The 16,784-nt window shown below is 41.9% G+C and overlaps 1 protein-coding gene and 1 pseudogene across 4 annotated transcripts in view; one reads left to right on the top strand and one right to left on the bottom strand.

Annotated features, from left to right (window-relative positions):
• Window positions 1–401: 401 nt before the first annotated feature.
• On the bottom strand, window positions 402–7,918 carry LOC110322625 (annotated as a pseudogene).
• Window positions 7,919–8,331: 413 nt separating this feature from the next.
• The window catches only part of Rasal2 (RAS protein activator like 2), a 276,958-nt gene continuing 268,505 nt past the window's right edge, over window positions 8,332–16,784 (top strand). For 3 of the 4 annotated variants that reach the window (XM_029538940.1, XM_021199327.2, XM_029538939.1), the window contains exon 1: window positions 8,332–9,214. In XM_029538940.1, the coding sequence (XP_029394800.1) occupies window positions 9,013–9,214 (202 nt within the window). In that variant the 5' untranslated portion in view covers window positions 8,332–9,012. The remainder of the gene's footprint in view (window positions 9,215–16,784) is intronic. The other variant, XM_021199328.2, reaches the window with a different exon arrangement.

Raw genomic sequence — 16,784 nt, 5'->3', positions numbered from 1 at the left:
CATCCATAACAAGATCTGATGCCCTCTTCTGGAGTGTCTGAAGACAGCTACAGTGTACTTACATATAATAAATAAATAAATCTTAAAAAAAAAATGATCAGACTAGCCCCACAAGTAGTAACATTGATAACCCTTGAGAATATACTACACACAAAAGGATGTTTTATACATGTGTGGAAGAAATGCATGCAACATTAGAAGAGCAATGATATCTTAGTCACTAGAAGAGAAAGGGGTTGGCTGGAGTGTTAAGGGGATTTCAACTCTAACACCTTATTTCTTCTTTAGATATTTGTAGAAAGAGAAATACCAGAAGGGAAGGAGGTAGTGGAGCCAATGAATATGGTCTGGTCTTTCAAAAGTTCAGAGAGGAAAAAAGAAAAACAAGGGATTGATGGTAGCTTTAGGAAGATACTGGGCCAGTAGAGTTACTCAACCAACATTTTATTATAATTTTGTCATAGGAATGAACTCATTTATTGCAGGCCAGGGCTGCTCAAATGGTAGCACTTCTACTGGTCTTTCATTTCTTTCAGTTTTCTGATGGCCCTTTGACTGTGACAGAGGAAGTGGTGTTGTAAATCCAGGACCCACCAGACACTGTTGCCATGAAGGAACCACAGTGCCAGATGACAGTGGCCCCCATTATTATCTTGGTCTTGCCACAGAGGATCCTGGTGTGCTGGCTGATTTCAATTTTTGTCACCATTTTCTGGAGAGAGGCACCACAATGATCCAGACCTTCTTGGTGCTTTTAGCCATGTCAGTGATTGACCTAGGCCTGTTCTTGGCGAGCTATAATGACAATTTAAACAGAAAGGAAAGTTAAAAGAATTATATTGTGGATACCCATGTACCTACCACCTACATTCCCCAAATAGCATTTGGCTTTACTTGGTTACATATCCATCCATCCATCCAGCTTGTGTTTTGGGTGCATTTCAAGTACAGTTTTGAGCATCTGTGGATTGGATTGATACAAAGCTTTTTGGTAAGATGCAAGATATAGACACACAGATTCAAAGAAGGAACCATTACTGAAAGCACAGGGAAGAGACAATACTTGTTTAAAACTTGAGAGAAGTAGGTGGATCCAGCTGGGCAGTGGTGGCGCACACCTCTAATCCCAGCACTTGGGAGTTCGAGGCCAGCCTGGTCTACAGCGTGAGTTCCAGGACAGCCAGGGCTACACAGAGAAACCCTGTCTTACCCCCAACCCCCCCAAAATAGGTGAATCCAGCCTCTGGGGGAAAAAAGGAGGCAAAAGATGGGACAGGTATGGGGAGACTGAAGGATATCTTGCTTTGTGACCTTAATTTTTATTCTAGAAGAAGGAAGTAGAAACCTTTGTTGATGATGGGAGTTGAGTAGGTCTAGAAGACAGAGGCATATATGAGGTATATTCACTGGGGAAAACAGGGTGGTAAATATCAATGAGAGCCAAAGGACTGGTGGGATGTTGAGCTTGAACCTTCAGCAGCACCATCCTTGGAGTTGGTATCAATACATTTGCTTGTATTTTCTGTGTACCTCCTGTATGCCCATGGCTCACTCCAGTCTGCTTCAGTTATCTGTTGCTTTCTAGACTTCAGTGTCTGGCCATAACATCTCAGTAGAGTCAAATTCCAAAATCATTTTCTGACAATTTGCTTCTAAACTCCTGTCTCGCGCTGCTTCTAGAAGATGTCTTTTTTTGAGGTCAAAAGACCAAATGACCACCACTACCACCAAGAACTTTTTGAGACTTATACCTGGTATACTGACACTCTTCCATAAGAGACAAAGGGAATATAGGTCATTATAAACTACATATACTGGCCAGTTATTATGATATTGTTCCCAAGGGTACCAAAAAGACAATGGAATCATCTTTCAAAAAAAAAAAAAAAAAAATCTCCCCTTTAGTGTTACTGGGCTCTGACTTTTTTTTTTTTTTTTTAAAGATTTATTTATTTATTATATGTAAGTACACTGTAGCTGTCTTCAGATTCTTCAGAAGAGGGCATCAGATCTTGTTACGGATGGTTGTGAGCCACCATGTGGTTGCTGGGATTTGAACTCCGGACCTTCGGAAGAGCAGTCGGGTGCTCTTACCCACTGAGCCATCTCACCAGCCCCCGGGCTCTGACTTTTAAAATTTCTTTTCTTTCGTTTTTTTTCCCCCCACTGAAGACCCATCAGAACTACAAAGCTAAAGAAAGTAGTCATTTTGTTTGGTCAGAGTCAAGTATCTTGGTGTCTGTAGTTACCAGAATAACATAGAAACCAAGTGGCAAAATATGACATGACATTGTGTAAGTTAATCGATGTTGTCACTCTGTATTCCAAGCAGAGTTGTATCATTTAACAGATGTGTATAGGAGCATTAAAAACAAAATAAAAACAAGCTCCCAAAATTTAAGTTTTGTATTTGCTGTCTCTGGAGCAATTCTGTAGTTGTCATCTCAGGGGTGGGGGAAACCCTAACTTTGTTTGTTTTTTTCCGATACTTTGCCATTTATTTTTAAATTACACAGGGTGGAGTTGGGCACCTTATTATTTCCAGTTCTTAAGATCTTAAGAGATTTTAATTAGGCCCTGATGTCAGAGGCCATTGTGGTTCGCTCTGTTTTTATTCCTTTTGAATTCCTAAAGTTGAATGCTGAGGTGAGGTCATAATTTTGAAGGCGTTTCTGCCAAGAAGAAGTCACTGGTAGAGAGAGAGCTGTTTGTCTCTGGCATGTACCATGGCTTTTCCAAACAACAGTGTCAGCAGCTGCTACAAACAGTGGCTTTCTCTTAGGGCGCTTGGACAAAAGGGTTCTCTGGCGGGTCTTCCTTCCTTCCTCCTCTCCACCCCCTCCCTTCCTTCCTTCCCTTTTGTCCTGATTCCTACCTAAGATCACGGAGCCTCTGTGTTTTAATCATTATCAAATGTTTCTGGGAGGCCCCAGCTTCCTTACTTACATTTACTTTCTGAACTCGATCTGCTTCCAAACATAACTTGTAGTTCAGTTTTGGTTCTCATGCATCTTCTACCAAGAATGCAAGAGAAAGTGGCAGCTACCTACAGAAGCACTTGAGACTGGCTGTCTCATGCTCCAGAACAAAGGGACTGAGAAAGTAGAGAAATAATAGTTCCTTTAGAGTTCAGAACCCTTTTAGGAAGTAAGGGATGCATGTTTCTTTTATTACGTTAGGTTCTGCTTACAAGCCGGGATGCAGGATGCTATCTTGATGAGGGGCAGACAAGGTTGAAAAGGGGACATACTGAGCAACAGCTGAGAGCTACAAAGATAGGGCTGTGCTCATGTATAAATAGAAATGTTGCTGTTGCCCTGATGAATCAGACCAGATGTTTCTCTGATGTCTCTGTTTGGTCCTTTGGTTGAAAAAAAAAAAGTATAATTTTGCTAAAATTATATGTGGGGCCAGGAATGTGGCACAAATGCTTTAAGCTTAAATAATATGCAAAAGAGTAAAATTGTTTTACCGAGGAAACTTTATAAATAAGGAAAAGGTGGGAAGCAAGCCTTTGCCTGGTGAGTTTGAGATGCAGATGACTCCAATTTGACTTCCTCCTATGTTTCTAGTCATATGACCTTGGGCAAGCCAAGCCATTCTTCAGGGTCTAGATGTGTTCATTCCAATTCATTTTCGAGATGGGATCTCACTATTGCTCAGGCTAGTCTCCAACTTAGGTGATCCTCCAGTCTCAGACTCCTCAGTAGCTGGGACTATACTTAGCAAGGTATGCCTAATTTCAACTGAGGAGGGGGCAGGGCAGAAAATGAATTGAATGACTGGAGTGATTAAATTCGTCTTAAATGTCTTTTTCAGTCCCACACATCTAAGAACAAAACAAGGTTTTCATTTTCCCATAGATCTACTTCCTTGCTTCCTGGTTTCTGATATTGGAAGGATGTTATGAGAAAGGTATTGTGGGGGAATAAAAATATATAACAGTCTTTGCCTTCATGACGTTTATAACCTAATTGTGGGCATTAAGGACTGTACCACAGTATTTATTGTGTTGATCCCAGAAGTGAAACAGGAACAAATGGAGGAAGCTGGGGGTCACTGTCAGCTTGGAGAATAAGGAAGGACTTGATTAAGGCCTTTGGCATTTGATGGGGTTGCTTCCCTGCAGTTAGGAGTAAACAAAGAGCTAGGTATTTTTGGGAGAGAGCTTTGCATACTGGCTAGGGGGTGGGGGTGGGGGTGGGGATCACATTTGAGTGGTCCTTTTAGACGTGGGATGATTCTGCATTTTTCTTTTCTTTTGTAGGCGATGTGATCTGGTCCTAACTACGCTTTATGACAGATCACCTATAAGGAAGGTAAGATACAATTGGAAGCAGAAAGCCCTCAGGGGGAAGAGTGTAGCTAACCAGGTCTGCCTCGGGAGGGTATAAATGACTGGATTTCTCTAAGTCTGAAGTAGGATCTACTAGCTCCTTTACAATAAATTAGAGACGGGGAGGCTGTCTGGGTGAGGGAAACAGGGAACACAAAGAGATTTGTGAAGCCTTGAGTCTGAAATCTGGGAAATGCCATCTTGGTGGATGTATTCAACGTTTATGAACGCCTGATTGGACCTCAGCACTGCAGATGGGCTGGTGATAAGGTATCCTAAACTCAACATTATCCAGCTGACACTATAGTCACAGGAGTGCTTGGATTACCTAGGGGGATTGGAGATCAAGGGGAAGGCTGAATGCTTCTCTTGTATCACCAACATTGCACAACACAATCAGGGAAAGTGCTAGGGCCCTATGCTCAAGAAGAAAGGGAGTGCAGAAAAGAAGTGCTGACGTGCACAGCCAACAAGCCGACCTCCTGACTTCCTGTTTATGGGATTATCTGCTGAGAGAAGGGGGGGAGGGCACTTCCAAGGGTGGGACCTCCTGGGGTATGTGCAGTTTCTGACAAAAGAGGGAAGACAAACACACACACACACACACACACACACACACACACACACACACACAGCCTTTTGGTTGTAACAGCCAAGATTGAAACCCTCATCTCCATTTAAGATTAGTGATACACGCTCACAAGCAGTGACCTCTTTTATCTTTTAGAAAGCTCAGAGTGTTCCTGGATTTTGCCTTTTAGACCATCATCTGGGAAACTCCTCACATCTTTCCACAGGTTCCTAATCTCAGTTCCCACTTGTCCTAGTTGCTGGGTTTGATTTTGGGGGCCAGGAGCATCAGTGATTATGCACTTTACAGATGTGCTGAGCATCTTAAAGCTCCAAAGCAGAGGGGAAAAGCGTACAGAAATGAAGCTTCGGCTCTTTCATAGCCCACACATCAAGGTCTGTCTGCGAACTATGAACTATGATTTGCATCATACAAAAGTCTGTTTTCACCTTAAGATCTGGGATTATACTGCAGAGATACCACAGGTACAAATGCAGGTGGCATTAACTACCTTCAGCAATACAAATTGGTTTATAACTTTTGGTTTTTCTATATTATTTTTTTCTTAGTGATAATCACTTTCAGGGGGAAAAAATCACCCTTTTCTCACAAATATCAGAACAACTTTACCTGCTGAAAAACCAAAAATCCTTAAGAATGCAGCTTTGTGTCTCTAGCTGCATATGTAGCAGAAGATGGCCTAATCAGCCATCATTGGGAAGAGAGGCCCCTTGGTCTTGTAAACTTTATATGACCCAGCACAGGGGAAGGCCAGGGCCAAGTAGTGGGAGTGGGTGGGTAGGGGAGCAGGGGCGGGGGGGGGGGGTATAGGGAACTTTCGGGATAGCATTTGAAATGTAAATAAAGAAAATAATAATAAATAAATTAATTAAAAAAAAAGAGACATTAAAGAAAAAAAAAGAATGCAGATTTATTAATAAATTAAGGAGGGCAGTAGTGGCACATGCCATCAATCCCAGCACTCTGGAGGTAGAGACAGGTGGATCTTTGTGAGTCAAAAGCCAGAATGGTCCACAGAGTGAGCCAAAGCTATACAGAGAAACCCTGTCTTCCCCCTCCCCTCAAAGTAGGCTACTAATGGTCTCTTGTTTGTTTTTATTCAGAGACTCAAGCAGCCAGGCTGGTCTCCAAATCTCCGTGTACCCAAGGGGGACCTGGACTCCTGATATTCCACCTTCTGCCTCCCAGTAGGGATTATAGGCAGTGCCATCCTTTCCTGCAGAAGGCTAGAGTTTTAATTCAGTTGTCTTCAGAAAGTCTATTTAATAGTACTCTGTGCTTCATTATTTTTCCATTGGCTAAAAGACTATTTTTAAAATTCTGTTTCTATTACAGGATTAGTTACTCTCCATGTCGTGAAAGTATTTTCCTTAGACCTAGAGACATTGGATGCATTCCAGATATATATTACTTAGGTAACTGGATGAGGATGCGCAACTAGTGTGAGCTCAGGATGCCAAAGTAAAGCAGTGACAAGAGTTTTAGTGATCTGGATGGAAAGGGAGGAGGTGACTGAAGAAGCAGGATTAGAGGGAGTCTGACAGAACCTTTCCCTTAAGATACATGATGACACTGACATCAATTTTTGGAAAACCTTTTTTCCCTTCATTTTATATACCACTCCTAAAGCTGCTCTGGGGATAATAGCTTGGGTAAATACTTCCATACATATGAGTAGATACTTGGGTTTGTATGTCTGGTGTCCATATTCATTTACTCTTTGAGACATCAACAATAATTCAATACAAATGGAAATACTATGCCAAGGGTTTTCTTTCTTTCCTTCCCCCCCTCTACTGCAAAAGACCAGTGTCCCTTCAGAGATCTTTACAGATTGGAGTTGAGTTGGGTATGGTGGCCAACACCTTTAATCCCAGCACTAGGTAGGCAGAGGCAGGCCTATTTCTTTGAGTTTGGAGCCAGCCTGGTCTACATAGCATGTTCCAGGGCAGCCAGGGCTGGTACCCAGAGGAACCCTGTCTTGAAACTAAACCAAAGGAAGGAAGGAAGGAAGGAAGGAAGGAAGGAAGAAAGAAAACGCGAGATTTGCTTAGGGCTGGGTCCTGTAACTTCTAGCTTCATTACCTCTCATTTACTAAAACTGGACAGCTGACTGTAGTCAGATAGCAAGCAAGTGGGCTTCTACATACTGGGAAGGAAGGATTACTCTACTGCATTGCCAAGCAACAGATTAACAATCTTTGATCTCGAAGGATCAAAGTTGAAGAAATCAGTATCATTGAGAGTTTGTCAGATGTACCTGTTGCATTGGTGGCTGCTGTGGCAGGTGACGTGGACTGTCCTGTCTGCACCTGTTAAACAAGAGGAAGGGTGAGAGGATCTTTAAAGTCACTTCTTGTTTAAAAATGCTATTACTCTATGTAAAATTTGGGAGAAAATTATAAAATGCATGCTATAACTCCCACAAGACACAAAAACACATGAGAATCCCCAAAACCTAGAAAATTAGACGGACCTCTTATAGAAGTTCAAAGTAGAGAGAAATGAGGGCTGGGGTGAGTTGGGACACAACAAAAATATTTTTTAGCATCATCTAATTATGAAAAAACTCCCAATTGATTTGAAGTAGCCATGTTCATAAATTGTTGAAAATTTTGATTTGTTAATACAATTTAAATTGGCAAATTTCTATCCGAAATTACTATTATTATTTTTGCCTGCAATCTCTGAAATCTGGATTGGTGAATCCCGCTTCGGGTGGGCACAAAGTGAAGCCAATGTTAAGGAGGAAGACAGTTTGTTTACACATAGACCAAAAATAAAACACAAGTGACACTGTTAGAAGAAAGGAGAAGCCAACAGATTGCAAGGATCAAAGGCAAAAAAGAGAAGCTTGTTTGGTTAATGCTGGGGCTTTGGGGCATTTCATGTACTTGCGGGGCTCGTCCATCCATCCACACCACACATCGTAGCCATGCTATTCTAAACTGATGATAAATACAGCTCCAGGGCGGACAGGGCGCAAAGCCGGGATCTCGCACTGATCTCAGGATCCAAGACGCGGGGCCAGATCTCCCTTGTGGAAGAACCATGGCGTTTTCTCCAAGGTGACTGTTAGATAAGGCATCGCCTTCATGCTCTTCGTCCGAGAAAGAAGCATTGGTCCAGAAATCAACAGGAAAGGGGCTAAGATAAAAGGGAAGCGCCTTTCCCATCTTTTTAAATTTCCCGCACCCCCTTTTCTCTCCGCCTCCCCATACAGTCTCGGCTTCCACCAGCAGCTCGAGGATCCCCTCACCGAGAGGCGGTCCGAGCGGGGATAGTCTTTGGAAAGTAGGCGGGCCTGGCCCGCTGAGTATTTCGGTGCCCGATTTTTGCTGTCTTCGGCGGCAGTTCCTCCTCCGCTCGGTTACTGGATTGCACACGCGGCCGTGCGCTCGGCGCTCGATTGCTTCGGCCTATCACCCTGGGATGCCGCCTGCCGCCGCCGCCGCCAGCGCCGCGGCTGCCGGGCTTGTGGGTTTCTCAGAGGAGCACGAGCCGGAGGAGCCCGAGCAGCGGCCGGAGCGGCGGCCTGAGAGTTAGCGGGCCGGCCTGCGCGTTCCGCGGGAGCAAGCCGACGCCAGGCGGACAGAAGCCGGGCCGGGGCGCGCCCCTCAGGCTGAGGGAGCCGGCGCTTTGAGCCCCCGAGGCGACGGCGGCGGGAGCCGGTCAGAGGGGGCGGCCCCTGGCGGCGACGCCCCCGAGCCCAGCCCTGCCTGGCCGCGCTCCATCCTCAGCCCGAGCCCGGGCGGCCCGCGAACGCGCCCGCGGGGGCTGAGCAGGGCTGCGTGGGGGCGGGAGCCGAGCCCGCGCTCCCCGGTGCTCCGCTCCGGACCCGCACCTGAGCCGGGACCCGCCTCCGCTCCGGACCACGCTGGACCCGCCTCCCGGCCCGGGTCCCACCCTCCGCTTGCAGGTGGGCTGCGGCGCCCGGCCCTCGGGCGGTGGGCGGCGGGGAAGGAGGTGAGCGGTGTCCGCGCCCGCAGCCATTCGGGTGCTGGTGGCCGCGCCGTCGTCCCTTTCCCGCAGCCGGGAAGCCCGCCCCGCTGCCGCCGCCGCCGCCTGCTCCCTCTGGGACACCATGGAGCTGTCTCCGTCGTCCGGAGGAGCCGCGGAGGCGCTGTCGTGGCCGGAGATGTTCTCGGGTCTGGAGTCCGACTCGCCGCTGCCCCCGGAGGATCTGGACGCGGTCGTCCCAGTCAGCGGAGCAGTGGCCGGTGGCATGCTGGATCGGATCCTCCTGGAGTCAGTGTGCCAGCAGCAGAGCTGGGTCCGGGTGTTCGGTAAGGATCACAAGTCGTCTGCCTCAGAGGCTGGCGTTTCTTATCTTTCCTTGGGCTCCGATGCATTCTTAGTCTCCATCTATCCTAGGTCAGCTGCCCACATCCCTTTTTTTGTTGCAGGAAATGCTTTTTGACAAGTTTATCCAGTATAGTGCCTGGTTATGTGACACAGTAGGCTCTTTGGACCTCTTTAGATAGCCACAGTAAGTTTATAGAGTTGAGCTATCCGGACGTAATTCTTGGGTGATTAATTAAAGGCACTTGCTGCTGAGTCTTCAGGAAGGTAGGATGGAACGAGGCACAAAACCAAGTGAATGGGATTTCATTTCCTTCCTGTTGTGTGAAGCGAGTGTTGAGAGGAAGATATGAAAAAGCTTAGTAGAAGATGAGTTTATGAATGGAAAACAAAACAAAACAAAATCGAGGGGTTGGGGGGGGTGAAGAGATGGGAGAGACACCCAGCCCTAGCTCTAGCCCTAGCCCTAGCCTTAGCTCCCGCACCAGCCCCAATTCAAGTGTTTGGTAGCAGTAGATTTAGTTACAGCTTTTCCTTGAACCTTACTCTCTACTTGTCCTGTGTAGATTGTTTCAGATTGCACTGTTGTTTCTGGTTTTAATTGTGAAGCTACCAGGTTTAAAGTGATGAACACACTAAAAAAAAACCAACCAACCAAACAAACAAAAAAACACCTTTCCCTTTCCGCATTCCGAGTAACCATCTTTTAAATTAAACCTGAATGATGATTTTCTATTAAGGAAAGGCTGTGGCAACGTTAAACATGCTGGATTCATGGTTTAGCTGTGGCTTTCCAAAATATCGAACTAGCAGGCTGTTTCTCACTTAGCCCACATGACCATAAAAGACATAAGTAATGTGGCTGAATATAAGATGACCAATTTGAAGGATCTGGGATCACACAGTGTTGAGATGCTGCCCTGCAGTCATGTTCGTCTAACCCTGTTAGTGATCAGCATATTGCATTTATGGTTTTGCTTTCATTCTTCCAAATAGGTTCTGTGCTTTATAAGTCAAGACCATCTTTTCATGGTTTATAAGTTGTCTTTTGGACAGTTCAGTTGACTTCAGGGAAGATCCCAGACATTTGAGTTCTCGCCTCAGTTCTGTCACTAAAAATTATTAAACTAATTAGGGCAGATAAGGCCACCTTTTTGCCTCAGATTCCTTATCTATAAACTGAGCAGATTAAATAATCTTGTAGGGTCTTTTTAGTTATAAAAAAGCAACTTTTCTTATGGCTAGTTTTTAGAAATTTATGTATGTTCTACTTAGTATTTTGCTGGTGTTTCTAAGGTTTTTTTTTCCTCTCTTTTTTGCTAAATGTGTGTGTGTGTGTGGGGGAGGATTAAAGCAAAGAGGTGGGAACTGATGCAGAGTTACTCAATTCATTCTCAGCAGGTTGGATTAAAAGCTTTGCTGCCTGGTAGTCCACCTGTCTGCTCATTCAGTTTAGCGGATCACTTATAACAAAAGTTGATGAGAATCTAAAAATGACTATAAATTGGAATACATTGTGGTTACATTTTATCTTCTGTGTACACTTTCACTGTTTTTATAGTGTTAGAGAGAGGACCATGTTAGTATATATGATAATTGGCTGATGAGTGTTCAGAGCTGGATGTTCTATACCTTATTGTACATATCCTTCACATGTAACCCATGTAAAGTTTTACTAATGTTTTGGTAGTCTGTTCTGGAACTGGATTTGTCATATGCACATTTTTGCACATACATCTAAATATGTTTGAAGAAACCTAAAAATTAGTAGCATACACCTAGGGCCAAGAACCAGATAGTTTTCTTTTTGGTTTTGCCACAGCTTCATTGTCATTTAATTTTGTATGAGTCATTTTTATCTCCCTGGTTCCAGGTTTCTGCATACAATGTGGAATCTGCAGCAGTTGGCTTACATGCACATAAATTCATGCACAAGAAGTTATTCAGAGGGAGTATTTCTATGTTTAGTGGTAGAATTTCCACTGCATCATCTTTTTTTTTTTAATGTTTGATTTGTCAGTTAATTAAAACTCAATTTTACTTGTAGTTTAATGCTGCTGTTTTTCTTTTAAGGATTTCTTCCTGGAGACTGCTTTGTTGTCCATAGTTTGATACAAACCAAAACTAAGTGGGTCTTGCTTGTTTTAGATAGTTTTAAAATTGTTTATTGTATGATTCTTTGAGGTCAGAATAATGTGGAAACTCAATTTTTAAAAATTATTTAGGCAGGGTCTCAGTGTAGCCCTGGCTGGCCTGAAATTTGCCATATACTCCAGGCTGGTCTCAAACTCATTGAGAACTACTTGCCTCTATCTCCAGAAGTGCCTGGATTAAAGGCATGGGCAACCATGCCCAGCAGGAAAGTAAACATTTACGGGATATAAATTTGTTTTTCTTGTTTCTTGTCCGATTTGTGTATTCTTGGGTTATCTTTGATCCTCTACATAATTTATAGAGACTTTTTTTTTTTTAAAGTATGGTCCACCTGTTTCAGAGAAGTTTTTAACTCCTTTCCTCTAAGTTTGTGGATTAAATATGGACTGGGGTCTAATTGGTCCCATTATTTAACTACAACTTGGCCTGCAGATTCTGTCCTGACTTTTGAAGCCAGCTGTTGAACAAGTTCTCAGTTCAGCGCTTTTTAACTTACCATTAGGAGGACTCTGTTTTCACAAGGTAGGAAGGTGGAGGCAGGTTGCTGCTCAGGTCTGGCTTATGCAGGTGGAGATGGACGTGGTTTCAAAGGCTAATTATACTGAGGAATGGTATTGAGTGATGCTGGATGCTTGCTAGCTCTCATCCTCCGCGAGAATTTTCATAGAAATTATACAAAAAAACTAACAAAAATATTTCTCCTTTCTTAAGCATATTGCATAGAAACTTTGAGGCACAGTATTTCCATCGTTTATTTCATAGATTTGAAGACTGGCACTGTTTTTACTCTGGTTAACAAGTTTGGCTCTTTGGTTGATAATGCATCCAGAGCTTTGTGTATTACCATGATTTGCTTTGGAATATGTTCAGAGCTTTGTAGTAGGTGGGTCTATATTTAGAGCACAAACAAATGCAAGTCTTTGAGACACAGCTAAGAGAAAATGTTTATACTGTCCTTTGTTTGAATAAAATATTTCATTCCAGTATTAACAAATAAATTGTGTCTACGTCCTGTCAAGAGTATAAAGTTTTGACATTAGTCTGTCTGTCTTGTTTATATGCTTCCCTTACCACCTCCTTTATTGTCCTCAGGTCTAGCAGATTGTTCCTGTGCCTCATAGTAAATAGGTATTAAATGTTAATTCATCTTCCGTTTGACCATTTAGAGTTCAACCTGATTGATTTTATGGGTGGTAGAATGGCTTAAACAAAGACATGCCACAAACAGCTAAATATGGATGCAGAATCCAAGAGCATCAAATGCAGAACATTTCCCAGATATTTATAGCGTCAAAGCAGAGTCAATTGCCTGCAAAAGCTCAGCAAGCTAGCAAAGGAAACAGGAGTGCAAAGCTAGCCTTAGTGTCTGTGCCTCCTGGTAAACAATGAGAATGTTAAAGTGAACTACTTCACCATGAGCGAGCGGATGGCAAGAGTACGATACCCCGAAAGGGATTTCAGCTCCTCTAGAACTTGTGTAGTAGTGCCCTGCACTCCTCTGTGTAACAGGTTTGCAAGGGCGTATGTGCACTGATCACTCTTAGAGAATCAGAGATCAAGTATATTAAAGAGTCAGCAGATGTCTTATTGTACTTTACAGTTTTAAAACTTCCATTAGGATTTATCTAAAATACTCAGTTATTAAAATGAGGAACAGCATTAACATTAAGTTAGTGTAGATCTCTGTTTTTATTGATTGCAAAAGGATCCTTCTGGAAAGTTTCTAAAAGTTGGTAGGTGCTATTTCGTATTTCAGCAAACACAAGATATAGGAAGTGAATTGTACTCACCAAGTACTAAGACTTCTAGAAATGTGACAGTGGGAGCTGGTAAGCATTTCTCATGTGAGCTGATGGAGTGGAAGGCTTATGTAGTTGTATATAATATTTAACATTTCAGGAGATAAGACAAAGATGAAGTCTGCTTCTTGTACTTCTAGAGGCTATGTTTTTGTGTTTATTTAAAATACTATAACTAGCAGCCAGTCCAGGAAGTTGTTTCATTTTGGCCCACTACAATTTTTTTCTCCCCTGAGACAGGGTTTCTTTTTGTAGTTTTGGATGTCCTAGAACTTGCCCTGTAGACCAGTTTGGCCTGGACCTAAAATCCACCTGCCACTGCTTTGTGAGTGCTGGGATTAAAGGCTTTTGAAGAATGGCTTCATTTTGGCCCAGTATGAGTTAAATGTGGTTCACTCACTGGCTTTTTGTAGGATGTTTTTATTTAACTTTAGACATTATGAGTAAATTGTTTTTTCCCCTTCCCCTGCCCTCAGTCTCTCATTCTTACATGCTTTAATACGTCTCCTGTTTTGTAATAATGTATACCTGAATGAAGTTGTTCAATCAAGTCAGAATGTTTTCATGCTCTATATAATTGACTGGTAGAAGAAAGATCAGTGAATATGTATCATATACATCCCAAAACATGTTCACATTAAGCGTTTTAATTTTCTCACAATTATTAGTTAAGCTATCACAAACAAGTACTAATATTTTAGAAATTCTTTGAGTCAAAGGCTTGAGTTTAGTACTTATAATCTGGCATAAGTTCTGAATGTTGTCCAAATTCATTTGTGTGTATATGTGTGCATTTATGGGGGCCAGAACTAGATGTGGGCTCTTTATTACCTTGAGACATTGCCTGTCACTGAGCATATCACTAGGTTTGCTAGGCTGGCTGGTCAGATGGCCAGTGACCTCTCTGAGATCTGCCTGTCTCTGTCTACAGTGCTGAAGTCTCAGCCAGGGTGTACATGAGTGCTGGGGATTTGAAATCAGTTCCTCATCCTTGCAGAGAAAGCGTTCTAACCCCCGAGCCATTGTTCTAGTCCCTCCAAATTCATGTATTAATTTATGGGTATTAAGTTCTTTAACGACTCTGTATGGTCTTACATATCTGTAATCCCAGCATTGGGAAGAGTGAGGGAGTGAGATCTTAAATTCAAGGCTTGTCTGGTGTACATAGTAAGAAACAAATAAATAAATGAGTTCTTTCAGAACATAGGGACTTTCCAAGAAAACTTTATGTAATTTTGAATTCAAATAGCCCCATTTTCTTGAGAGAAAAATTCTCATATTACATGTTCTATTAATGTTCAGTTCATAGATAGTGGTGAACAATTTATTTATGTTATTTTAGTACAGTTCTAATTTCTTTCATTGGTTTATTTATTTTCAGAGAATTATAGTATTTTTCACTGACTTAAATTGTATATCTATAATCTCTTCTACAGTCATTGGGCTAGAGTAATTTAGAATTAAAAAGTGAATTTGGAAAACTGATTATACAGCGTGTATACAGTGGTATGAAATTCCTACTGACATTAAGAGAAATCAGTCATGTTAATATTTCTGCAATCAACCCAAGTGCTCTAAAGACTATAAATAACTGCATTAGTGTAGGTCAGAGACTAATGTGAGAGAAGATATCAACAAAACTTAGGTGTACAGAGTTTTGTGGACTTACATCACAGATTTGAAAATAGGGATTTATATAACTTTCCAGCATGAGCAATATGAACTATACAAGAATTGCCTTGATCTTTTTCAGATTGTAAAACTAAGTGGTCATATTTGTTGTTGAGACAGAGTCTTACACTGTATTTCAAGCTGAACTGAAACTCACTATATAGTCCAGGGTGGCTTAAAATCTGTGATCATCCTCCTGTCATGGACTTCTGAGTGGTGGTATTATACACAAAAGCTACCATACCCAGCTTTTGAGTATCACAATGTTAAAACAAATGTACAGTAATGTCCTATAATGTTAGGTAAAGAAATTGCTATCATTATTGAGGAGAAGAAAAGGAACTCACATGACTAAGAAGTAGGCTTTCTGAGATTACTGAAGTGCAAGGCAGTGGTTTCTGATTCTTTATTTTCATTAGGAAGAAGGATGAGGTAAGTTGGAACAGAGGGTTTTATGTAATTGTTCTTTACAGTTGCTCTCCTCAGTAGCAAAGTGATTTGATCATCTTTAAGTAGGTTAACCACAAAAAAACATCAACTAATGTCTTGAGTTAATCCAGAAAAAAATTAGCTATTTGCTCTCTTATTCTACTTTATTGAAAACACTTTCAGGTAACCAGAGATGTTTGGTCTTGTTAGCTAGAAGAGGAGTTTGAAATGTGCTGAAGGCACTACTGAAATTGCCTCACTGGTTTTGGCAGAGGGAAAATTGCTCTCTGATGTTTGTAAAAAAAACAAAAGACAAAAATCAAAAAACCCCACCTTTCTTCCCAAAGGCTACCAAGTACTGCTGAAGAGCAGTGGTAGAGAACTCTACATAGATAATGTGGTTTGTCTTCTAGTGAGGCAATCTTGAAGAAATACATGAAGGAAAGTAGAAAGAAAATAGCAAATGTCAGTGAGTATAGAATAAGAGAACAATACTCAAACCTCATTTGTTAAATTGGTGTATTTTATTTGTACAGATGTTTGCCTGCATGTATGTGTGTGCTCCACATGTGTGCCCCGTACTGTGGAAGTCAGGAAAGGGCTTCAGATCCCCTGAAACTGGAGTTAGGGATGGTTGTGATTCATATGTGGATGCTGGGAATCAAACCCACGTTGATTCTCTACAAGAGTAACAAATGCTTTTTACTGCTGAGCCATCTCTGCAGTCCCTGTTTGCTAGATTATTAGCTTTCTTATTTCTGCTGTACAATCAGACATTTTAAGTTTTCTACTTTTTCTTATCAGATTACTCTAATTTTTCATTTGCTTCTAAGGTTCTATTGGACTTCTATACATTAATAATTATCTTTAATATTGTTCTAGTCTCATGTATGAATTTCTGAGACTAAGGGTTTGATAATACTAATGTATATAGAGTAGGATTGTGGACAATTTAGAGAAGAAATATCTAACAAAAAACAAAACAAAACAAAACAAAAAAACAAAAACAGAATTCAGAGTAGTGTGAAAGTTAAAAGAAACTTTAAAGTCAATAGTCCCGAGTCTGTCAACACAGTTTTAAAAGATGTCCTTGCCAGAGAGAAACTGGCTCAGGAAGTTCAGCTTATTTCCAAAATTGGAGACAAATTCCACAATCTGTCAGGATTGGAACTCTTAACCTTGGATTCCTTAGCCTCCTGATTTAGCTTCTAGATCTTACTGCTTCCCTTGGGGAGATGACCTTTCAAAGCCGAAGGTTAGGAAAACTCTACAGTGAGAAATACCAGATTGTGAGTTTCACAGTCTTTAAGGGAAATGCTGGAAGTACCATTACCTAGGTAACAGAAAACAAAAATGAACCAAACATCCACAAAGTAGGAGGATGATGATTGTTACAGTAATCCTTTAGAGGTAGGCCAGAAGACAGATTCCATGTTTTTCGTCTCCTTTATCTTAGTTCTTTAGGCATAAAGTCTTTAAACTGTAATCTGAACTGATACTT

The sequence above is a fragment of the Mus pahari genome, chromosome 5, assembly GCF_900095145.1.
Source record: "Mus pahari chromosome 5, PAHARI_EIJ_v1.1, whole genome shotgun sequence".
Taxonomy (NCBI): Eukaryota; Metazoa; Chordata; class Mammalia; order Rodentia; family Muridae; genus Mus; species Mus pahari.
Note: the sequence above shows the minus strand (reverse complement) of the source record. Positions and strands in the feature narration are given on the sequence as shown.